Source organism: Fistularia commersonii, chromosome 3, assembly GCF_037954325.1.
Source record: "Fistularia commersonii isolate RoL2024-O1a breed Wild chromosome 3, RoL_Fcom_v1.0, whole genome shotgun sequence".
NCBI classification, from domain to species: domain Eukaryota; kingdom Metazoa; phylum Chordata; class Actinopteri; order Syngnathiformes; family Fistulariidae; genus Fistularia; species Fistularia commersonii.
Window position 1 is genome coordinate 15,335,830 of NC_141286.1, and position 26,140 is coordinate 15,361,969.

Sequence of the window (26,140 nt, forward strand, 5' to 3'; positions counted from 1 at the left end):
CCATCCGTCCCCGGCGCGGGCTGCTCGGCTCCGAGGCCTTTAAATGCCCGACCCGGGGGTCGCCCCACGTCACTGCTGGATCTCACGGCGATACGCGGGACAACGGGGCTGCCGTGGATCGACGGAGACACGCACGATTCGATGCGGTAGATGATGGGATGGCAGAAAAATGACACGTCAGAAAGGTGCGCGTCTGCCGCTGGAGGATGAGGAGCAGGTTAACCTCACTGCCTTGGTGGTTTCTCACAGACGGCCTGTCAGGGGCAACCGGAAGGAATCACAGTCAAAATAGTTTCTCCCTCAATATCTAGAATTTCTGTGGTTATTCATTAACCTGTTATGGCTTGTTTTTTTTTTGTGTACATTTTCAGGAACGTATTTATTATTCATAATTTATTGACTAATTTAATCCTTTTTAATTCATTTATCTATTTATTCGCAAAGATACACCTATTCTCATAGATACCTCTGTTTTCCTTGCAGTACTAATGGATTTTCTCACTGACCGCTTTGTGCGATCCTGGTTTTCATTGATAATTTCCTTATGATTTTTAGACCAATTCCTCTTGATACTTGAACCATGTGTCTTAGAGGGTGGCATTGTGTTTATTTTATGTTTTATTCTTATTCATTTCAATTATCTAGACCAAAGAATTTGCCAATCAGATGTTTTTCTTGCATCATAATATATTTATTCACACGTTGGGATTCCCTTGGGTCGGTGATACTCGATGGCACGCAGCATGGCATGGAGACTGCTTTCTGTAGTTATGTGCTGATTGTAATGTGGGCAACGTAGGCGATGATGATCTCATCATACTTTCATACTCAGCCATCATTATGGGATGGACCTCCATTATAAAAGGACTAAACAGAACTCTGCAGAACAATCCTCTGCATCAAATTCAAGTACATTATATAACTGCTTACAAAATTCCATTACAGATATAACTCATTACAAATACCATTATATAACAGAAGTGGCCAAGTAACATTATACAATTTTGCATCACAAAGACATTCAAATCAGACATTTTATAAGACCGAGAAGTTTATGTATACCGATATGTACCTGCTATATTGTCACCTTCTTAAAATAATTGCCCGGGCCATTTTTTGCCAAAAATTATATTCTTTTTTGCCAAAATCACCTCCTTATTTAAAATATGTTTTAGTCTTTTATGTTCCAAAAAAAAATCTTGAAAAAAATGACTTAGATGATATTATTCTAGGAGGGCGATGATATATATGGACATGAAGAGGGAGAGAAAGAGAGAAAGAGGGTTCTTACTTTACCTTGTTGTGTGTGAAGCCCTTTCTTGAGCAGTATATTGATCTACATCAGTATTGTCTGGCCTCTAAATATTTTGATCCATCATTCTCCTCATCCATCTGTCCTTTGGTTGGTTCTGAGAGGGCGGTTCGGTTTAAACATCCACCTCCATCTACCCTTTCAAAAGAATATATATAAATAATTTAACAGTGAGGTTTCAGGGCTCTCACAAAGATCCAACCAGGACTGTGTGTTTCAGAGTATGATATATAACAGTATGAAGATTTTTGTAAGGTAATTTCTTGCTGATTTTAAAAGATTGATAATCACCAAAGGCCCAAATCAATTTATTGCTCGGCCACGGCCTGTAACAAATTACCGAAACAAAGACAATAAATATGTCCTGCTACACATCTATATAAAATGCAATGATTGGCAAGTGAACTCCTGAGCTAGGGGCAAAAGATGTTTCATCCACCAAAGGTTACCATGACAACAACCTTTGACGTATTGAATTCATGCAGTTCAACAAGTACAAGTGAAATTCTGAAATTCCCTCCTGATGCGGCCGTGATTCCATATCATATCTTATTGGAGCAGAATGGAGAAGCAACCATGCTTCCGACGGATGCTGAGTAAAATTAATATCAGAGACAAAAGAGCTCAGCTCTGCTCCAAAAATTTGACAGTTTCTGCTTAAATATTTTAAAGTGTGAACATGCAAAGGTCATTCTGCAAGCAGTTAGCAGTCTTATAATGTTGCTAACGTGCAGATGCAATGGTTAGTAACATCCAAACTGGCCAACTACAAGTTTGGTGTTGGTCAAATAGCGATAGAGCTTCAGAAAGAAGATGTTATTAAGCTGGGGATTTTTTTTTTGTTACAGTCAAAACCAAGAAATGAGCTGTTTTACTATCCCGACTTGATATATCTGAGGAAAATTACATTATTTTATCTGAATTCAAACAGCTGAAAGTCACCTTTGATATAAGCTACGATGTTACCATGACATGTGTCACGTTAGGATAATAGTAAAATAATGTGCATGAAAAATTGGTTAGTTTCAGCTGTTGGACATGAGAAACTATATCACCATATCTATCTATATCTCATGCAGAGACCAAAAATTGCTGCAGCCTTTGACTCTTAAATCAGCAACAATCCATGAATTTGTACTTTCAAGTCTCTTCTCACATTATCGTATATTTCTTTTTTAAATTCCAATTTCAATGAATAATACCTATGTACTTGTTTAGTGATAAATGAAGTGTTTCAAATTGAATGGATATCAGTCTATGTGCTTACTCCCAGTCTGGGCCTCCACCCTCCTCCCTGGGACCCCTGCCAGAGCTCCTCTCTGATTTAGTGCTCTGACCACATGCAGCCACTGCCATATGCTTCAAATGAAAGCTCATATTTAAAGTTTCTGCAAGCTGTCAGCCTCTACTCTCCATCTGAAACACACTCAAGCTTCTATTTTGCAGATTTATGATGCTTTCAAAACATTTCGCACCGAGAATTGCGGAATCTGAAGCATCTTGCACTTTTGAGGGTCTTCAGAGAGAGCTAAGTGATCAGAAATCATCTGAAATGCAGGGTACATGGAACCAGGGGTGTTTCATTACATCTATGATGTGGCTAACATTGAAAATATATGACTCAATGAGTCTGCATGGGATCACGCACAGCACACTTGGTAAATTTCACATTCTGGTCACTGTTGGAGGCTTAAGGTGTTGGACTATGAGATTTTTCCTCTGAGAAACCTAATGACCGCCTCTTGAGTCTTTTCACCGTGCCAGAATCAGAGGCTTTTAACCCCTTTGAATTCAATTGCCATTTTTATGATGTCTTAGGGAACAGTTAATAACTGCAATTATATCAGGAAATGAGAAACTGTCTCAATCCATCTAACCCACTTACTTTACCCCAAGTGTTGACCTTAATCTCAACAACCGGATTTTCAAACCAAACCTTCAGCTTAAAGCCTTTTGTTGCCAAAAGCTGTCCAGATGTTTACCATAATGTTGGCACATCATCACAAGGGGTGGATTTTTGGAAAGTACTTTACTATGATAAAGTAAATTGCATTGGTCATAACATGATGCTGCAATACAACAGGCTTTTATTTTGCACAATCCGAACATTTATTGAAAGTGTGAAAAGTACGAAACAAGTAGGAATACTGGTACAGTATTATGGCCTTTCATTGATTTATATCTACAGTGCTGTCTCAATGTACATGGAACTACAGCAGTGAAAATGTAGGTCACTGAAGTGACAAAGCTTATCTCCTCTTGTCTCAATGGTGTTGCTGACCATCTAGCAGATATGGCTTGCATCAGCTGTAAAGAATAACTGAACCTTGTTAATCCACATCCAGATTTAGGCTGTGTCAGGTCACTTTTAGTGTTTTAATCCTGCATCGGATGTCAGTCGGATCAAAGTCGCTTTGCACGAACTGTGAGGTTTTGTTAATTTAATTAATTTATATCTGCATGATATGTGTGTTCTCCTGGGAGCTAGATGTCATCAATAGTGAGATACTATTAAGTTTTTATTTCTTCATTCTTTACTTGCTGAAACATTAGTAGGAATTTCAGTAATAAAATGATGACATAAACAGCAGAGACGACATCAAAGTATCCACCCATCCATCCATCCAGCCCTCTTCCCCTGCTTATCTGGAGTCGGGTTGCTGGGGCAGCAGCCAGAGCAGCGAGGCCCAGGCCTCCCTCTCCCCCTGCCACATGGTCCAGCTCCTCTTGGGGGATCCCAAGGCATTCCCAGGCCAGCCTGGACATAGTCTCTCCAGTTTGTCCTGGGTCTGTCCTGTGGTCTCCTCCCACATGGACTTGCCCGGAATACCTCCCCAGGGAGGTGTCCAGGAGGCATCCTGCCCAGATGCCCGAGCAACCTCATCTGACTCTTCTCTGTGCAGAGGAGCAGCAGCTCTACTCCGAGCTCCTACTGGATGACTGAATTTCTCACCCTATCTCTAAGGGAGAGTCCGGCCACCCTGCGGAGGAAACTCATTTCGGCCGCTTGTATCCGCAATCTTCTTCTTTCGGTCACTACCCACAGCTCATGACCATAGGTGAGGGTGGGAACGTAGATTGACCTTTTGGCTCAGCTCCCTCTTCACTTCGACAGACGAGCACAGAGTCTGCATTGCTGCAGACATGGCACCAATCCGCCTGTCAATCTCTCGCTCCCGATCCTTCCCTTACTCGTGAACAAGACCGAGATACTTGAACTCCTCCACTTGGGGCAGGACCTCTTCCCGGACTTTGAGTGGCCATTCCACCCGTTTTCGGTTGAGCCCCATGGTCTCAGATTTGAGAGGTGCTGATCCTTATTCCATCCGCTTCACACTCAGCTGCAAACCGTTCCAGTGAGAGCTTGAGATCATGGCCTGATGAAGCCAACGGAACCACATCATCTGCAAAAAGCTGAGACTCGATCCTGTTGTCACCAAACCAGATCCCCTCGACGCCCTGGCTGTGCCTAAAAATTCTGTCCATAAAAGTTATGAACAGAATCGGTGACGAAGGGCAGCCCTGGCGGAGCCCAATTCTCACCGGAAATGGGTCTAACTTTCTACCTGCAATGTGGACCAAGCTCTGACATTGATCATGCAGGAACCGAACAGCCCGTATGATGGAGTTCAGTATCCCATACTCCCGGAGCACTCCCCACAGGGCTGCCCGTGGGACATAGTCGAATGCCTTCTCCAGAACCACAAAACACATGTAGACTGGTTGGGCAAACCCCCATGCCCCCTCGAGGACCCTGCCGAGGGTGTAGAGCTGGTTCACTGTTCCACAGCCAGGACGAAAACCACACTGCTTCCGACCCGGCGGACCCTCTTCTCCAGCCCCGCTGAATAGACCTCACCAGGGAGGCTGCGGAATGTGATCTCCCTGTAGTTGGAGGACAACTAGAAGTAGCGGCCGCAAGTCCAACAATACGACCACAAGCTCGATCAAAGAACTGTGGCCTAAGGTGTGTTGGTGCCAAGTGCACATATGGACATCTTCATGCCTGAGCATGGTGTTTGTTATGGACAATCTGTGACGAGCACAGGAGTCCAATAAGAAAACATCACTCGGGTTCAGATCAGGGGTGCCGTTCCTCCAAATCACACCCTTCCAAGTGGAACTGTCATTGCCCATATGAGCGTTGAAGTCTCCCTGTAGAATGAGGGAGTCCCCGGTAGGAGTGCTGTCTAGCAGTCCCTCTAGGGACCCCAGGAAGGGTGCGTACACTGAACTGTTGTCAGGTGCATAGCCAAAATCAACAGTCAGAACCCGTCCCGCCATCTTAAGGCGGAAGGAGGCTACCCTTTCATCCACTGGTTTAACCCCAACATGCAGGTGCTGAGATGGGGGGCATTCAATATGCCCACATCTGCCTGGCACCTCTCCCCGGGGGCAATGCCAGAATAAAAAAGAGAAATCCAAAGGAAATTAAACAGCATCCAAATCTGAAAGCGTTGCTTTGTCTCTAGACTCTTTGTTCATGCCTTGGGAATAACAGTTTTCCTTGCATAATCCCACTCTGGAAATATTCTTATTACAGATGGTTTGCGTGTGTAGATTACATGTTGGGGTGATCCCTTCAGTTTTAACCTGTGCAGAGAATGCAGATTAAGCAGTATTATGCAATCGCTGGTTTGTTTTGAGAACAGTTTGGAGCAAACACGCTGCCTGGGATTTTTGGTGACAGAAAAGTGGCCATGATACATAGTGTGATCTCATGTCACACCATCACCGATTTGCCCATCAATCACTCTGTCTGATGTCTGTCACGCTAATTGTGCCCTTCCTTGTTTTATCGGCGGACCTCCACTTATTGTTGTTATCATTAGAACTGAAAGCATAATTTATTTGAGAAAAGGATTTACACGGATATCAGTGCAATCCTGCACATGACATCAGTGTGATAATAAGTTCTATATTATTCATTTTCTTCATTAATGAATCATTTGCAGTGTATTACAATAGTCATACATATGTATTAACTATACCAGCTTAGTAAATATAAGTCAAAACATGGATTCATTTAAATTAAGTTTTCCTCAACACGCAAAACATAATGATTTCTCTGTATTTGCTAATATTAGCATTGCTAAATAGTTAATATGTGCTTTATGTAGTTGATTCTGACCTTTGACCTCTGGCTACTGACCCTGAGCAATGGCACTCACTCGCATGTTTCTGTTTGGATCCACTCATCACAATTACAGACTGACCGTATCATACAGCATCCTGCCTTTAGGGGTCAGGGGTCTAGTCCCTGGGGGAGCCACTTTTGACAATGTTTACAATACATTCTGTAATAATACATTCTAAAATAGTCAATACATTGTTATTGACTATTTGCCATTAATTTTCTTTATTTGTGTTTGAGCATATGTGTTAGTGTTCACGTGTATATGTGTGTGTCTTTCTTTCTTAATTTACTCAACAAGACTATTGGTTTTTTTTTTGTTCTGTATCAGTTTATTACAGAGACTGTGTAACTTGGTAACTTGGTAACTGTGTTTCTGGTTTGTTGACTATGATAAAGCGCCACCCCATCCAACACTCACCCACAATCATTAATTGTATATTTGTGTATGTGAGTGTGTGTGTGTGTGTGTGTGTGTGTGTGTGTGTGTGTTTGTTTTAGAAGTGATCATCTCGTGTTGTTCTCTTTTCTACAGATATTGACATGAAGAAAGATATTGAGACACTAATAGCAGAGGAACGAACTGACATCATTTTAAAATATGCTAAGGTAAGTGAGTTCCTACTTCCTGCACACAAATTAGTTAATCATACTGTTGTTTTTGGACTTAGCTCAGGCTTTGCCTTATTCTCCTCTGATCTGAGGTCAGTAGGAGCCAGTGAAATGTCAGAATTGATTATTATATGTGAACATGAGGTTGTTTTTAAGGTGTTCTCAAATAGTATTGTTTTGCTTTATTGTACAATAGTTGCACTAAACAATGAGTGCAAGCCCCACACCTAGCCAGACCACTGCAAAGTCACCCTTTGCTATCTTTAGCTGTGCCATTAAATCTCAATGCCATCTTCATTAGCAGCAATGTGGCCTATTCCATTGCCAATATATGTTTTCGATTCACTTGCATATCCAAATACATGAACCTGTCAACCTAAGTTTTTTACCTCGTCCACTTTGGTGTCAGGATCTGATTCAAGTGGATGTGTTTGCATCACTTTTTTGACTGTTGAAGAAGACAAGTCGAAGTAAATTAACATCAAATATAAAGTGCAGAGAAATCATATGAGGACTGGGAATGGGAACTGGGAACATTTATTTAGCTCAGGATTTAAAAGGAACAGGAAGGTGGAGGTTGAAAGCTGAATGCAAAGCCGATGTTGGATCCTATGAAGTGGGAGCCAACGGGGTTGGAATTAAGAACGATGTCAAAACACTGTTAGCCTTCCTTGCTCAGTCCAAGGCTGTCAAAAAACCCTTGGGAGGGGATGAAGAGTTGAGTCCGTGTCAGCCACGTACGTGTGATGTGTTCAGTATGTGTAGATAAAAACAAATTCAAAACTGTAAAAAGATAAATAAAAAGTTATCAAATGATGAATATCTTAGGTGGGAGGAAAGCCCTTTTCCCATGTCTCTGCTGTTGTTTCACAAATATGACCTGATCAAATTCCTGTCTTATGCGGCTGAGGCTTTGGCAAGGATGTGAATAGTTCTCTGTCTGAAAGGGAACTATTTTCTATTTTCCTTCCACTATCCAATTCAAATAGCTGCAGGGTAGTACGTGCATTATAAACATGTAAATAAATCAAACCACCATGTTTGCCTGGAATAAGAGCCAGACGAACAACTGCTACTTTTCATTTATTGCATTAAGAACCAACATCATGTTATTACGCATGAAAAAGTGCCCAATAAAATTTCAAAATATAAGCTTTGGTGGCACTGCCTGCCACCTCAGGCTTCCTGCTGTACGCAGTCGTGAGTATTTGAGGTGGGGTTAGGGGGTTGGGGAGCCTTGGAAGACAGTTGTTCAAATTATCTCAATGAGGTGATGAAGCGGTTGTCCAGGGGTTTGCGTTGTCTGGCCACAGCAACAGCTGTGATACAGTCTGCGGTGACTGACTGGACAGGGACATCCTGGGCCTGCCAGACAGACTCCCAGATAAAAGATCACCCGTAATTATTGTTTTTCCAGGTTATGAGGGATGTTTGTATTCATTTTTTTTCATCAGTTGATTGGGCGTTAAGATTATTATTATTATAATTTTTATTATTATTATTATTATTGTTATTGTTGACGATTTGTTTTAAAAATTATATTTCTTTTTGGCCAAAATAATTTCAAAAATTTTAACTTCTCACCAAATCATTGTGCCTGCGCTTGTCGAGTCATGTGCCAGATTTTTCCTTTTCTTAGGGTTCTTGTGCATTTACAACACCACCGTTGCACGTCATTTTGGTCTAATAACAATATAATTACCACTGATTTTGGAACTACTTAGCTGTGATTAAGGCCCTCTGCTCTGGTCTGTGGCCACTCTCAGTATCTTTAAAAATGTAAAACTATTAACATTGTTTGGTCAAGGAAAAACTTTGGCCCATGGGACTGGATATCTAGGAGTAAGGAAAGAAACCAGAGAAACATTAGAATGTTGAAGCCCCATTCATGCAGCTGTAAAGTTTTGAAAAGATGTCTTCTTGGAGAATTTGGGTTTAGCAGGAGTTGAACAAATGGGTCAGAATGCAAAGCAGGGTGTGGAGTCCAGATCCTTTATACAGTTATTAAAAAAGGAATCCCCAAGGGAATATTTCAAGCAAATTTTTGAAATATACAATCAATTTGAATGGATACAGTTGAAGGATGAAGGATGCAAGAAGTTGAAGGTAATCAACCTCAGTAGTTTAATCTTTTAAATATTTATATCTAGTTGTGCGATTATATTGACATTTTATTTCCTATTATTTCTAATCTTTTTTAATGTTAACGTTTCTATCATTATTATCATCATTCAATTCGCTAATAACTTGGGTGCAAACTGAATATTTTTCTCAACTAATTCTCATGTAGAATCTTTCACTTTTTCATGCATATTTGCAGTTGATTATTTATTTGAATATTCTTTTTCATTAAATATTTTGTAATTTTGTAAAAATGATTTCAAATATTTTTTTTATTCAATATTTTTCAACTGTTCCTTTCAACAAATTCAAATATACATTTAAGGCGTTTAATTTTATTAGTTTTGTAATGGGTTTAATGGGTTTTAATGGTTTTTCATGCACATGACAAGCTCATTTCATGCAGATTTTCTTACTTGTTTCTTTTCTTTTGACTTCACTCAGTCAAATGATTATTTCAATGGTTTTGAGCAACAGAAGTTCGGTCGGAGTAACACTGCAATTGTGTTTCCTTCGAGCGAATCGGCGAACGGGATAGTAAACAAAAGAATATTAAATGAATAAATCAGTACCCTCAGTCCTGTGGAGAGAACAATCACCCGGCTCGTCAAGCCCCGTTGCCGCTAAATTGTGTTTGTAAGAAACTCTGCGGAGGAAATTGAGTTTCCTGCTCAATATCTCTCGCAACCCACTCCCCTCTTTGAATGTGGCGGCTAACAGGTTCTTGGAGTCAGTGAACCGGGCTTGGCCATCCATATATGGCTTTGTGTGAGGAGCCGTGATCACCAGGCCACAGAGAAAGCTCACTGATAGTTTACGCTGAGAGATTAGGCCACATGTAACAGTTTATCAGAAAACAGATTAAGAAAGCCTAAGGCCCCGCGGGTGAAAAACTAAAAAAAAAATACATTCTGGATTTAAAAATTATAGATATAAAGATAACTGTAAATAACTCAGATTGTGACGACAGATTGTGACCGGCCTGATGCTCCATTGTCACTGCTTTGCTGCCGGCCAAACAGAAAGTATTTTTAGTCGCCCAACATCCAGAGGGCTGGCATCATTCAGCACGCTGACTCGAGCCATGCAGCTGTGTCGTCTCAGCCTAATCGTCACAGGAGCAAGCCAATTGGCTGCCTCCTGGACAGGCAGCCAATGGCATTGCAGCAGTAGGATTAGGTGGCTCTCTGTTGTGCCAAAGATGAGTACAGATTCCGGCCGAACAGGATATTCCTTGATGTGAAGGTGAATGTGTGCAGGTCATGGAGGTTGAAGGGATTCAGAGTTTATGGAGATGGGATGGGAAAAATGGAAGAAGAAGAAGAATAGTAACTAACTAATTACTGTTAGTATCACAGTCTGGTACAGCGACTGAAAAACCGCAATGTAAAAACAAATACATAAGTAATAGACACTAGCATCTTTTATCCTGACTGTCTGATAAAAATCTGTTTTGTTTTGAACGTATCCCCATGAAAAACATTACAGTACATTACATAGGCCTTTCGAATGTTACACATAAGCGAGCAAACATTTATAATCATAGTAATTATGAGACACCTGTAGTTTTCACAGGTGTGTTACCATTAAGGAAAGGATTGTTGTTGTACTCGACAACAAAATATGGTAATACTCATATCCTATATTTACAGTGGAGACCTAGCCGATTTGCAGTAGAGGCCTAGCCTGCTGCAGCTATCCTAGCAGTCATAGGACCACATATGGAGACATACAATCATTCACCCTCTCAATCACACATCTGGTCACCAATGAATTGGGATACAGACACTGGGGGAACATGCAAACTCTACACAGAAAGGCTAGAACCAGGCGCTTAGTTGCTAAGTTATATCCACTGTGCGCTCTATTTGGAAGGAAATCTGAAGACATCACTAATCAGTAACCTCCACGATCAAACTATCAAAGTGACTTCTCCATTACTCAGCAGATATGCTATATACTTGTAATAAAAAGGAGGGCCTATTAAATATTACAGTATTGATATTCTTTTTTTCCATATCCCTTAAACCATATTAGTATACTAAGCAGCTTTACACAGATACAGAGACATGAAGGCTCCATCTAACATGCAAATAATACATGAGTATAATTCTGTCTTCCTCCAGAGCCAGCCATTTTTAATATGGATTTCAACTTCTCTTCAAAACGTCGTCCTTGCCTTATATGGATCCAATTACCGACCAAAACCAGAAATTGACAGATCGCCCAAGATTTATTACACCTGGATATCATTTGTCAACGATTTCCCATTTGTTTTCAGACACTGTGCTTGTGTGTCTCCTACAGGGCCGGCAGGGTGGGGTGGAGATCGACCCCTGGGAGGACGCTGACTATAGCCTCTACAAAGTCATCGACCGCTTCGGCTTCATGCAGTGAGTGTGTTCTCTTTTTCCAGCTGGTGGCGCTCTGCAGGCTGCTGCTCTCTGTCATGACCTCACTCGTCCCTCCTGTAAATTGTCTTTTTTTTGCCGCCAGTGAGGATGAGCTGCCTGCCCCGACTGCACAGGAAGAGAAGGTAAACCAGGAAACAATACGAGGATTGTATCATTGAATGTATGAGGGATGATCCGTTTTTGTAAATGTGCTGCCAAATGCCTATTTGATACTGGGTAGGACAATAAAAGCCTGAGGCCATGTGATTTATGAATATGTTTTTTTTTTGTAGTCTCGGTTGTAGAAAAAGAAACAGAAGCAATGAGTTCAGAAGGCTTTCACAAGCATCGCCAAACAAAATCACTACTCTTGTAATAGGGAAAAGACACCCTTATCATTTTCTCATTTTTAATGTTGAAAAATATTATGCTTAATGTGATTGTCTTGTTTTCTGATTTGTATGTCAATGCAAATGTGCTTAATGTGTCATTTGTTGATAAAAAGTTATAGCTTTCAAAATAGAGTTAAGCTGAAAAATATTTGAGCCAGGGAAATTTTAACTTAAGTACTGTAACAAAGAAAGAGAGTGAAACACTGAAAACCATACAAACAGGTTGAGATCCAACACAGTCACATGATTTATAGAGAAACCTTTGAAATTCTTCTCATCGATGTGTTTGGCAACTAATGGGACAGTTTCCACTCATGTCCTTGTTTCCTTTCCTCTCCTCTCCTCTCCTCTCCTCGAGCAGAGAAAGCAACTGGAAATCGAGCGGGCAGAGAAATGGTTAAAGATGGTGAAGAACTGGGATAAATACAAGAATAGTGACCGGGTGAGTGGAAAACAACACCTCAAGCTGTTATAATGCAGAAAATTTATGATTTAAACTGTGAATTTTCTTTGCATTATCCTATGACAAGTTGCTTCAACTCAATAAAACTGTGACTTCAGCAGAATAGTAAATCCTCACAGTGCTGCCTTGTCAAGGTATTTGAACTTCTAAACCAGCAACAAATTATTATTGTTGTTATTGTCATCTTACTGACACTGCTAAACTACTGTTAATCGTAAGTATTACTAATTTCTACCTACTAGTTTCACAGTATTACTATTAATGATAATAGTAATAGCAATAATAATGATAATTGTAATTGTTTTTCCAATTTTTCCCAATTAACCTGCTGCATGTTTTTGGAATGTGGGAGGAAACCGGAGAACCCGGAGGAAACCCACGCAGACACAGGGAAGACATGCAAACTGCACAAAGTTCCCCTCGTCAGAATCGTCAGAATATTATTAATATTAGTAGTAGTAATAGTAGTAATATTAGTAGTAGTAGTATATTTAACTTATTTTTATTTTTTTGCCATTAAGAAACATGCCAGTGAGTGGTACTGTATTTATGATCACGAATCATTTGGTGAAAGAGGAGTTCACAAGTTCTTTTTCCTTTTTTTATACGTATATACACAATATGGGGGTAGAAAACCAAACGCATAGACCCAGATTATATTCCCGCTTTGAAGTAGACCTGCAAAAATCCATCTGATCAAAACGTTTTTGCGGCATCTGACTCTTTCCCTGTGCACCAGCCTCTCAAGTACATGATCCATTTTGGAAGAAGACATTAAGCATTAATCCGCGTCACACATTTCACTCTTTCAAAGTTAATGATGAAATGGAATTATCTCTGGGAATGCAGTCAGTCACATGTTTTTAGTTTTCAGTTTAGTTAGAAACAAGATTAAAACTCCCCATGGCCATCACCTCTCATACTGCAGAATAGTTTGTTAACTGAAATTGGGTTAAAATCAATGTATACATGAGATGACAGACTTTGCCCTCGAGGATATTGTTACTATAATGAAGTGCTACACAAAACTGTTATGAAGATATGTAGCACAATTAATTAATAAAAAAAGAAGAAATGAAAAATATTAATAAGTAAAGAAAGTGATCTACATTTCAACCAGAAAATATTTACATCTTATGAGGATCTGCGCTCAACTCGGACCAAAATTGGGGGTCCAGAACACAGGCACGCTATACCTCGCCGTCAATCAATGTTGCAGTTCTAAAAAAATAACTTTGCCATGGTCTTTGAATACTGTCCCCCCCCCCCTACTTTGAATGCTGTCCCCCCTTCAGTGACTCACATTGGGGCAGCACTAGTCTTTGTACTTCCTTACCGCCGACTTCTTACTCTCTCCGCTGTCAGTTGGCGAAGCGGGTGTACAAAGGCATCCCGCTGCAGCTCCGCGGACGCGCTTGGGCCCTGATGCTGGATGTGGAAAAGGCCAAAACGGACAACAAGGGCAAATATGAGGTACTATAACAACCACTGCCTCCTTCTTTCAGGAATATGACTATCTCCATGGCCACTGTGACCAAAGGATTTCCATTTTTCTAAAATAATTAGTCCAAACGCAGCCTAGAAGGAGAAAATATAGACACGCATCCTGGGTCAACACATGCTTGGTGCACAAACACCGACTGCAGCAGAGCCCTAAAAAATAGTCATTAAACTAGAGTGTTTGGGGCCCCTCTCTCAGACGTTTGCCTCCACTGGCTTTGGGCAAAGCAGCCTCATAATCCCGTGAGAGAAGTCTGGCTCAATGATCCTATCCGATAATGTGTCAGGGACAGGCTTCTGGTATACACAGGCAATCCGTTTAAAAGTAATTGCTGTTTTTGTTTTTCTTCAGTTATTTAGCATTATTTTTATAATCTACATGTGGATTGGGCCTGATTGAACCACCCCTGTTCTGCTGTTGTTTTATCCAGGGTTGAACGTCAGCAGCAGAGCTAACTTCAGGGATGTATTTGTATGTTGTAGCCAGACCCAGTACTCCTAAAAAAACTCTTCCGTTGGATATCGCTGGCGTCTTTGCTGCCGCTTTGTTGGCAACCTCTTAATATAAATTCTTGAGCAGTGGGTGTTTATATTGCGCTTAGATTACATAATAAATATCCAAACACAGACGTTCGCTGTAGATCTCTTGCAGAATGAGCTTCTGTGAGTGTATTAGTGCATCTCAAGTTTCAGAGTATGGAGCTTGTGTGTGTGTGTGTGTGTGTGTGTGTGTGTGTGGATAGATATGCCTGGATTGATGTGTGAAAACAAAGACGTTGAATAAATGGTAACTGATGAATATTATATTGTGATTCAAAGAAAAAAAATGTGCATAATTCGATTCAACACAGAAGAAAGGGTATGAATTCAGACACAGACAAAGGCAACAAAGGCATCATCTTGCACAGCCTCAATCCCTGGGGTTTTTAGTGCAGTTTCAGGCCCCTTGTGAAATATGGGATGAAAAATATTTAAGCTCTGAAGTGACATTGCTGTCAATGGACGTCTCACTCCAACTTTTATTTATCTATTATTAGCATTGGTTGTATTAACACAATTCAGCTGGTTTATCTGGCTGGGAATTGTATATTTAAATATTGCCATTTCTCCAAATTATATTATTTATCATCTTTCACGTTGCCCAGCCAGTCTCTTGCCAGACAAGGGCCGAATGCATGTTGTTTTCTTTGTTGATACCATCCAGATCTGTTGCACGTCTCTTTAATCCCTGCTCATGTTGACAATTCTGTTGCCTGCATCAGAAAATGAAGGAGCAAGCCAGACTTTATTCATCAGAGATCAAGCAGATTGACCTGGACATCAACAGGACCTTTCGAAACCACATCATGTTCTTGGATCGATTTGGAGTCAAGTGAGTTTTCGTCTTCTTTTTCATCTTCTTTTTTATTGAAAGTCACCGGGTTCTGGCCTACTTTGATTCAAAGAATGATTTAGCCTTGATCAGCCTGTTCCCTTTTTTCATCCTTTATGTGAACTCTTGACTGGATTTGAGAGAGGCGAGGGAAAGTAAAGTGCTGGACAGCTCCAGGTCTGAGTGGAACCTGATCCATGGGCAGAGTGATGTCACTTATATTTTCATAGACCGCAGGCCTGTTTGCGTATGGTTAGAGAAAGTCCGGGGCAGCAAAACTCTTCAATATTCTTATACCCTCCACTCCTCAACTTCCAACCTGGTGTTTCAGCCAGTGATGTGAGAGAAAGGGCTGGGTCAAGATGATAGACAGGCAGCAAGACATAAAGTTTTTTTATGATTGGTCTGAAATATCATACAGTTGGATCATGAGCAGGGCTTTTGTTTGATTAATGATAATCTAACAAGGTCCAAATTATGTTGATTATGTTGATGACATTATGATTATTTCTAAAAAATATTACAATTACAATTGTGCTGGACTGAAAAATGGTTTACTGTGCATTCACAATTAAAGGGACTGCATTCACTTGAATGTTATGTTATTTGTTACTTTGTTCCATACATCCAAATAAGTCTGATCACTGGTAAATAACGGATTTAATTGTGAGAATGTGCAGTTTCCCTTACATTTGTGTCATACACATGATGTGGTTCATAATATCATGACATGTGAAATAAGCCATTCATTCACTCATTCATTAATCACAAATGATTCTTATCCTTTTTTATTAAAATCAACAATTGTATGTATATTGTTGTTATTATTATGATTTATTTTATTATTTTGTTATAAAAATCGATATTTTATTTTTGTTAATTTTATTGGCACCAATTACATTTAAGAACATTCTGACTCCTGACTATTTTTTTAAGACCGGCATGCATGGACAGGAAGTTCATAAGAAGCTAAATAAATGAGATGACTTCATTGAATCCGCTTTTCTCTGCAGGCAGCAGTCTCTCTTCCACATCCTGTCAGCATATTCGGTCTACAACACAGTAAGTGACTGTCCACTATCCCATCACATGATTCATCAACATATTAGTAGGTTAACTCAATTTGACTGGTAGAAATCCATTTTCATTTCTAAGATTGTCTTCTTTCTTAGCCAAACAATGATTGAATTAGATTTTTCCAGTCATGGCTCAGTGTGTGTCGCCAGAGTACGATATGTTATTCCGTTACAATTTTGTTATTCCTGAGTACAGCAGGTTGATACACCACTGCGGCGTGTGTGATGTTTCTAAAAATCTACGATGAAACCAGGTTAGAAATAAACAAATAAATACATAAAAACCCAAACTAATGCAAAACTTCTAATTTTCCTTTTACGTAACTCTACACATCAATTGCTCTTCCCCAGCTGGTATGTAAATATTTTCAGCCTCATGTGTCCTATTACCATCTCAGATTTTTTTTTTTTAATCAAAATCCATCAAGCCAATTTTCAAAAAATTTGGCAGAATGGTGGAGTAAAGCATTTTGGGATTGCGTCTTATTTTGTAGAACTTGCAGGACATCCAATGAATTGGGCGTGATAGGCTGGAAGGGCAAAGGAGGGATCATCATTCAAGCCTTGGTCAAGCAAAAGACCATGCAAAAAGCAAGAATCCCCATAAGAAGGGCATCACATGATGGCATAAGTGCCAAATGTGGTCTCTATGGTTATGTTTTTCAGTGTTTGGGTTATATAACTAAAAATTCAATATTTTGGATATCAATCATTGGTAACTGTTGGAGTGTTGACGTCTTTCAGCATCCATGATGAAAATAAATGGATTAATTCATGTTAGTATTTTTGGGTCTAGAAAACGAGAGACCACGTGTGAAATTCTTTGGAGACTAAAAAAGAATGACGTTCTCTTGTTTTCATTCCAATGTTTTTTTAAAAGCCACGTGCACATTTGATTCTGTCCCGTGTGTGTGTGCATGTTTCTATGCGGAATGCCCGTTCTCACGAACAGCCCACCGGAGGTTCACCAGAGGTCGGCACACCCTTAATGATCCAGTTTCCATATGAATCACTGATGCTCGTGTTCTTTGTGAAAACAGAAATCAAAAGGAGGGGGAGGAAAAAAGTCCAATAAGAAGAAGAGATGGTGGCTGGAGAGGTTCAGGAAGAGGCCGGTGTCTAGTTCGCTGCGTCAGCAGTGGAATCACCAGCATAATAAATAGTATAGAACGCTGCAATGTGACTGTGGAGATCAAATCACGCTGAGGTTGGGATTAAGGGCGAAGTAAAAAAAATGAAAAATGAAAAATAGAATAAAATAAGATAAAAGAAGATAAAACAAAATAGAAAATTAATGACTGCAAGCTGCAAGTCAAAAAACACCTCTGAAGGGGCAAATGTTTCCAAAGTAAAAGCAAATGCTTCATTTGTAACATTATTCTTCAGCCATCACACAAGACTCTATTTAAACCCCAGCAGGGATTTCAGCTGAGCGAACGTGATAAAACATGATGACATAATCTAGAGACAAATTCCAAAATTTTAAATTATATAAAAATAACTAATTAAAATATGATTATCAGAAACTTAAGGGGCTGATCAGGACTTGCAGTTAATTAGATACAGCCACCGTTATTTACTGTCATATCTCAGACGAACTAAATTCAAATCACCAAAGTAAATGTTAAAAGGATTTGGTCTTCTGCTTACGCAGCTCCATGGTGACATAACGTGGAAAAAGGGTTGCCAAGGAAAGTGTAATGTTCGGCAAAGAAGCTTTGCAGCTGGTGTTAGCCAACATCTAATATGGCCTAAATTACACGCTTATAAAAGAAGCACAAGATGCCAGAAAATCCTGCATACTGATCCTTAAAGGCCTCCTCAATTAGTGCTGCCAGTCGAAGCTCGCGAGTGTACCGGCGATGGGTGATGCCAGTGTGTTCAAATGTTGTGCAGGAAGTGAGCTACTGTCAGGGGATGAGCCAGGTTGCCGCACTTCTGCTCATGTACATGAACGAGGAAGATGCATTCTGGGCCCTGACACAGCTGCTGACCAATCAGAAGCACGGCATGCATGGTGAGGTCAAACTAAAGCAATCATAAAACGGGATGCCTCTCTTGTTCTTGGTGGTTTGAGCTGAGCCGTCGCCTCTCCCCTACTTCTCTTGAAGGGTTTTTTGTTCCGGGGTTTCCCAAACTTCAGCGTTTCCAGGCTCATCACGATCACATTATTTCCAAACTCATCCCCAAACTCAAGAAACATCTGGTGAGATCACACTTACTCAAGCCTCCGGGCCAGCGAAGGGGGGGAAGAAACAACATCTCAGCAGGAACCGTGATGACATTTAATCTGATTTATTTGTTTCTCTGCGCAGGACAAAGAACAGATGTCAGCAGGGATTTACAGCACCAAGTGGTTCCTTCAGTGCTTCATCGACCGGGTAAGGATGAGTATTGAATGGTCCCTAAAAAAAGGAAATTGCAAAAATAAAAAGTCTGACTTTAATAACAGTAATTAAAGTGTTCCATGCAGTTATGATTCACATTTCCTGTATTTGCAATATCTAAAAGCTGGGGAGGACGTTTCTCATATCTCATGGGTGTGGGTGAACGCCGCACCGCAATCTCAGTTTAATGAATAATGAGTCAAAGAGAGCGCGAGTGCATCTTCCTGTCCTCCATCCTGATTCTTTTAAGATTTCCGAAGAGAGAGAACAAACCGGACGCTCGCTCTCAAGGATAAATATATAAGAAGATGATTCTTTACAGGAGCACATCTGCAGGAGAGTCAGTGATACTGAAGAAAAAAAAAGCAAGCGTGGTAAGAGAATATAAAGTAGAGGATAAGAGCTAGTGAATAAAAGGAAAAGGCAAATAAATACATGCTTAGCAGAGAGGAAATGGCTCTCATATAGTCCTAATGTAAACAGAGCACATAGATTTGGAGTAGAATTATGAATTGAATGTAGTACAAACGTACTGAAGTGTCAGACGTATATTTATTTCATTGTTTCTTTGTTGTTGTTTGTTTTTACCCACAAACCTCCATGTGTACAGTTGGGGTAGGTCCTATCGTCCGGTCTGATCCAAAACACGTACCCACTGGCCCGCCTGGGCTGGTTCGATTCGGGAGACGTTGTGGATTGTTTGTTTTCCAAAACCCCCTCTGAGCCTTTTAGAGAAACACACTGAGTTTGTAATGTCGTGTGGCCCCCAGGGGTCAAAGGTCACAGCCATTCATTGTTTTCAGCCTTGTCTTTTACCCCCCACCCCCCCAAAAAAAGAACTATCCGGATTATTGAATCTTTTAACAATATTATGGCATGGATATGGTGAAATTGCCAAATTCCTTCAAATTGCTCTTTGACCAGTGTTGTTTTTTAAATCGCAGGATTGTGTGCGTGCCGTTTGTTCGAACTGGCGGACCTCCTCATTCCGAGGATTTCGAAAAACATGCTGCTGGTGTGAGATTCAAAACAAATAATGTGTGTTCCACAGAAATGAAATGCCTCCCATTTGCTGCTATCAGGGGAAATGATTGTCGTGGAGGATTAACAGATTAATCCCATTCAGGATATTCAATTCTGTAAAAGTAGCCCCCCCCCGACCACCACCACCACTGTAAGGGTAAAGGTCTGAGGTGTGTTTTCGTGATATTTTAAAATATAATAGCCATGCGCCCTGCTGTGTGTTTGGTGCCAATTGAGCAAGATTCTTGACAGCATCAGTGTGACAGCATCCCTTTTCAGTCTATAGAGTTTGGGAGATCCTATAATAGCACAGTTTTTCATCTTTGTTATCAATTTGCAGTAGATGCTTAGAAATTGGCTGTGACATCATTTAAAAAAAATAATAAAATAGCCGGTGGTCTCTGCAACAGCAATCTAAGGATCCTCCAAGGTCTGAAAATATAGCGGTTAAGGGCAATAAAGAAGTCCTCAATAAACAGGAAGCCAGGGTTAAAAGTCTGAAAAAGAGGTGATGTGATGTGATGTGATGTGATGTGATGTGATGTGATGTGATGTGATGTGATGTGAAAGAGAAAGTTGATCTCTTAACACATCAGTAGCAAAGTGTCTGAAAAGTAGCCACATGTTTGTCTTTCAATGTAAATTTCTATGATTTTGCCAGAAGTCAAGCTGGCTGATACTTGAGCTCTGGGATACTTTATTAGAAGCATTAAGCTGTGATCAGCCTCGTCCCCGCCGGCCCACAATCCTGTGGCAGTGGTGGTCTGGCAGGTCCGTACCACTGTCAGCACTTCTCCATCCCACTGAGTCGTCTGTCAGCTCACAGGCCTCTGAGGTCTGGAAGTGAACCAAAGTGGTCAGGGGGGTTAGGAGTAGGGGTAGGGGTGGGGAGGCAAAAACTAACCCGCAGTCATGTGATCTCTGCAGACGCCGTTCACGCTGACCCTCCGTCTGTGGGACGTCTTCATCCTGGAGGGAGAGCGGCTCCTCACCGCCATGTCCTACACCGTCCTCAAGATCCACAGGAGTAAGCCGCTCAACAGCTGATTGTTAAAATCTACACACCACTCAGACTGTTTTATAAATTTGAACATTTATTTGTTTATTTGTAATTTGTAGATTAGAATCCGACCAGTAGTTGCGGCTGCGATAAAGACAGACATCCTGTGTCCCCGCCCACAGAGAGGAGAGGTTATATTAGAGTTTGGTCTTTCTCTTCATCCCTGGCAAACTAGTTTGATTCATCACAAATTGCCAAAAATAACTCAGGTCCTGGAATATTATCTTGAAAAATGAGTGGGACCCCAGATTTTTAAATACCACAAATATCTGGTATCATAGCAACCGAAGTGTTGCGGTTAAAAAAAAAAAAAAAACAGAGTTCAGATTTTCACAGGACCCACTGACCTGTGACTGGATGGATTTTATGCTGTGTAAGATGAATCGTTGTTACTGGATCATTTGACAGTTCATACTTGGACGATATCAGATTTATTGTCCTACAGAACTGGCTCCCTCTGCACATGTTACATCCAGATACACCAGAACTACTTGAAATAAAAATCAAAAAGTGTGTAACATAGTGCGAGAAGGAAATTCAGAGAAAATATTCAGTATCCGTTGCTTAAATTTATCAATTTGTGTGTGTGTGTGTGTGTGTGTGTGTGTGTGTGTGTGTGTGTGTGTGTGTGTGCGCACACGCGTATACAGAGCGTCTGCTGAAGATGTCTCTGGAGGAGCTCAGAGAGTTCCTGCAAGAGCGGATCGCTCAGACCTTCTTCTTCAGCGACGACGTCATAGTGGAGCAGCTGCAGGCCTCAATGACTGAGTTGAGGAAGATGAAGCTTGACCTTCCTCCTCCAGGTAGAGCCAGGCGATTTGTTATTAATCAAGGCTGTCTTGGATCCCGTTCTCATCTCTACCTTTGTCCCCTTTCATGTTGGAAGTCAGGACATGTTTTGTATGAAATAGATGTAGCAGGTGTGAGTGGGATAAAGGCACTGATGTGGGTTTACTGAACTTTAGTGTAAAAGATAATCCTTAAAGAGTGGGACATCGGAGAGGTGCACAGGACTGCTGTTTGGCCATGAGGGGGATAGATCGCTACTAATCATTTCCTTGGGCAGGAACTCAGGCTGATTTAGGCCTCGAATGGTCTCATGGAGCCGAAATGATGCTCGAATGGAGCCCAGCTATAAAAAACGCACTGCTGAAATTGAACTTAATGTGGCCCCTTGTCAATGTGCTTGATTCCCAGGGAAACCTGAGGAGCTGCCTCGCAAGCCCCTGGGCCAGGACACGCCAGCGCTCCTCGGTTCAGTCAAACCCCCAAGGGGGATACCGTCTTCTGCCAGCCTCAGCCTCCACATCATCTCCCACCGGCCGGACTCCATATCACCGGAGCAGAGCCCCTCCAAGGACCCCGTGGATCTACATCCTGCGGACGAGGACGACGCCCCTCTGCCTTCCCCCGACCCCGTCATCATTCACAGCCAGGCCCCGTTCACTGGCGACGACTTCCCCATGACTGGGCCACCGCCTTACCAGCCACCGGAAAGCCAAGCAGCTCTCACCATTGCAGAGCCAAGGGGCAGCACCGCAGAATCCACAGAGGACCCCAAGTCGACCACAGGCACCAAAGGCTCCTGCGATAGGGTCCCGCGTACTCTCTCTGCACCCGTGGGCCAGATGGCCTCGCCGGCCTGGATCCTGACTCAGTCTGAAAGTGTGACTGTGGTGGAGAAGGCTGGGGATAGCAAGCAGGAGTCGGCCCCACCCCCAGAGGAGAACCTGGACCAGGACTCAGCGTCAGACTGACTTCATGAACGTTTTTTACAACGAAAGATGTAGATTGTCTTCTTAATATGAGGTATCGTTTTCCATCCGCTTTTACTGGGTTAGTGTCTGTTTACATACTGAGACACTCCAGATAATGAGAAACATAGATTTGATTGAATAATAAAAAAACACCATGTTTTGAAGAAACATCCAATCCTGAATAAGAAGTGGGCCGGGATACGAGATGAACACACTGGGTTTTTGGGGTGTCCGTTCTCAAAGTCAACTAATAATTGCTTTAAATGTGGTATCTCCATGTTGATTATTAATACTTTTTTAAAGCAATGTCATTATTTAACTTTTTCCCTTGATGTGTTTCTCCTTTTTTTTAGGGTGCGTCTCGTGCTCAGAGGATGAAAAAGTGATTTTTGAGTAGGTGATAAGTCTGAGGCCTAAAAAAGACAGACAAACCATCAAGCACTGTGTTTACCAAGCGTGCTAGATGCTTTTTCTTGTGCTCGTCCAATTCATTATTTATGTCTTCCTTAACTGAAAAAGGGGTGGAGGAGAAGTAGATCACTCAGTGACCTCTCACATCTCCTTGTACGGTTGGCGGTTACAGTGTTTCAGGAAAGATCACACTTATTGTACGTAGGTTTTCCTTAGCCCAAGAAAAACCAAGAAATTCATATTTAAAGTGCCACGGCACATTTGCTCAATCGGATTGTGATTTCCAACCTTGTGACTCCTGATTATAGTTGGGATCTGCAGGACAGAGCTGATTGTTGGAAATCTGTTTTTGATGGTGTTCTGATCACGTTCAGATGGCAGCTCTAGAAGAAGGCTTCGGATGGTCCGGTCTGACCAGATTTGCCTGAACAAAACAACGTCACTCCATTAGTTATAGGATGCGCTTCACAAATGTATTTTTTTTTCTTTATTTCAAATTGGACAGATCTCCAGCATCTTATAATTACAGCCTGGTTGGCTTGATGTGAGCAATGTGTCAGCAGCTGAACGTGTTGATGAGCTGATGATGCTGTTCATCTAAATTCAGGCATAGGAGCTATAAATGAATAAATGAATGAATAGAAGTCTGTGCCACTTGCCAGCACTACAGGATATATCCGTTTATGCCCAGTATCGACTTTCTTTTTAAAGCATACTTTCATAGTCAACAATGAGATCACATTTGTTCTCCCGTTTTTTGATTAAAATTTGACTTGATTTTGAACTGTGTTAAAATCTCAGGAGCAATTTTCATGAGTAGCGTCCAAAATTGAACAAATGCATATGACCATCCTATGAAATTGCCAGGTAATAATCGAGAAAACTACCTAAAAATAAGAAAAGAGACTGTACATTTATATGTAGAAAAACAGAAAGAAATCACCTGCCCAAAAAAACATTCAAAGATTATATCATTTTTTGGGGGTCATGTCTATTAAGGTACCCAAGAGAAAGTATGACGAAACCTTAAAATTGTACAAAGTTATGCAAAAGTCAGCCAAGAATTAAGATAAATGGTGAAAGAAACATAATCATGAAAGCAGATGTAGTTGTCACTGCAGGTGAAACAAACATGTTAAGCTGATCAGCCATGCTTATATAAAATTGGTTTGGAACTCATCTGGCTGGAAACAGACTAAGTTTATGAAGGTTTTACAAGCGCTTTCGGGCACTGATAAGGATTTCTCAATCTAATGTTTTCAAAATACATTTTTTTTCTGAGAACTGAAGCATCACCCTTTACGTGCAAAATGAAGACTTTTTTAATTTTTGTAAGGTTTCATGGAGTCGCCCTTTGTAAAATGTTTGCTAGCAGAGTTTCGCTTTTATTTTTTTGTACCGACAAATTGATGCCTTATTTGGAGTGAGTTAATTTTCTTCTTCCGGAGAATGTCGACGCTGCATCCGGCAAGGTAACGGAGGGAGTAACGTAATCTGTAAAGGGCCAGACTTTCAGGAGATGGACTGAAGATGGTGGGCTGGCTCACTGATATGATTGTACACTAATTCACATCTTGGTAGTTTTATATCCCCATCATTCATTGTAACAACCTTTTTCTAAGATTAACTGGACTGTTTACTGCTTAATCCTACAATTGTGAGAGTTGTTTTATTTACGTCCTGTTGAGGAGACTTTGGGTGTGGATGTTTCAGTTTCCTTTCAATGTGGTTAGAAACACACATTACTGTAGAACCGGACAAGTTCTCCCATTTGAAGTTAGAGAATCCTTTCAGAGTTTGTGCCTAGAAATAGTGCAATATCTTCACCTAGTGGTGGATTTAGGAAACGCACGCTAGAAGCAGACACGTAGGACATGTTGACAAATTTTCCTCCGCAGAAAAAGATTTTTTTTAATATTCATACTTCAATTTGGCGATTATTTTAAGATTAGATTGTATATAATTTAGGTGTAAGTTAATGCTGAGACTGTAAATTGTGTGATGAAGTACTTTCTGCCTTGTCATTCTCGAACCCAGACTGTTCTGAACTTGAATGTGGGAAGAGAAAATGTTTTTATTTTTGACTCAAATATAGGGTTTCTCTTGTTAGAAGTCGGAAGCCACAGATGAAATAATGCATTCTGTTCCTTGAGTCTCTCTCTTTCTTTTCCTGTCCCCCATTTTCTGCTTTGTCTTGTTTTCCTGAGAAAAAGGCAGGTGTTTAAGTTTTGACCTGGAGTAAAGACCATGCACCTGACTAACTTGAAATTGACAACCTCTACATTTCTTTTAATGTATCTTTATTATTTTTAAATAAACATCAACATAAAAAAAAGGTTGTTGTGGACAAACTCACGGGGACATGAATACAGAGTGAATATATGGGCAAAGTATGTGGGAAGAAAATGTGGAAAATAATTAAAAGACATACACTAACAATAACATTGTAATAGAACAGCAAAAAATCATAAATGTTGATAGAGAAGAGTGAGTGTGTGAATAACTTGATGAATACAGCAACAGACTTAATTCAGTAATTTTCTGCACCAAAACGGACACAATTATCAAACATTAAACATAGTATCAAGTGTTTAGTTATAAAAAAGATCATGAAAAGTTATTATTTTACAAACAATAACCTACTCAAGCTACATAAAAAGGGTGTGGGGCTGGAACACCTGAAAAGGGGAGCTGATTAAATGATTTGATTGTTACCTTGAATAGCAAGGAAAAGCAATATTTAAACACAATCACAAATGAGCTATGCTTTTCAAAAAGATCCGTTTTCATGTTTTTACAAAACATAGCCATAATAAAAATCAGAGATGCGTTGAGATGCGATTATGATTGTAGTACGACTGATATGGAGAATACGGGGGGGGGGGGGGGGGGGGGGGGGCGTTTGAAGTTTAAATTATGTATTTAGTTTTTGTACTAAAATACACCATAGAGTTCAGCGTTAGACCTCACACACACACACACACACACACACACAGCTCGATGAAAACACTCTCACTGGAAACACGACCCGAAGAGCCAGGATCTATTTTAACAAGCGGTGTTGCCTTTGTGTTTGGACAGCCGCGCTGCGGCCGGCAGGGGGCGCTTAAAGGGCGGATGTAAACAC

General features: G+C 40.8%; 1 protein-coding gene across 1 annotated transcript; it reads left to right on the forward strand.

Moving 5' to 3' along the window:
- LOC147235649 (USP6 N-terminal-like protein) lies at nucleotides 1-25,845 on the forward strand. Its single transcript, XM_086143786.1, has 14 exons — nucleotides 1-185; nucleotides 6,982-7,055; nucleotides 11,487-11,572; nucleotides 11,676-11,715; nucleotides 12,326-12,406; nucleotides 13,793-13,900; nucleotides 15,190-15,299; nucleotides 16,313-16,361; nucleotides 18,272-18,392; nucleotides 18,487-18,581; nucleotides 18,691-18,756; nucleotides 20,713-20,812; nucleotides 21,496-21,648; nucleotides 22,043-25,845. The coding sequence occupies exons 1-14, from the start codon at nucleotides 170-172 to the stop codon at nucleotides 22,600-22,602; spliced, it is 1,659 nt and encodes a 552-aa protein (XP_085999912.1). The 5' UTR covers nucleotides 1-169; the 3' UTR covers nucleotides 22,603-25,845.
- Nucleotides 25,846-26,140: the final 295 nt, after the last annotated feature.

Coding starts and splice junctions, on each gene's coding strand:
- LOC147235649 (XM_086143786.1), top strand. Junction 12,407..13,792: donor AATACAAGAATAGTGACCGG/GTGAGTGGAAAA, acceptor CTCCGCTGTCAG/TTGGCGAAGCGGGTGTACAA. Junction 16,362..18,271: donor CATATTCGGTCTACAACACA/GTAAGTGACTGT, acceptor AATGTTGTGCAG/GAAGTGAGCTACTGTCAGGG.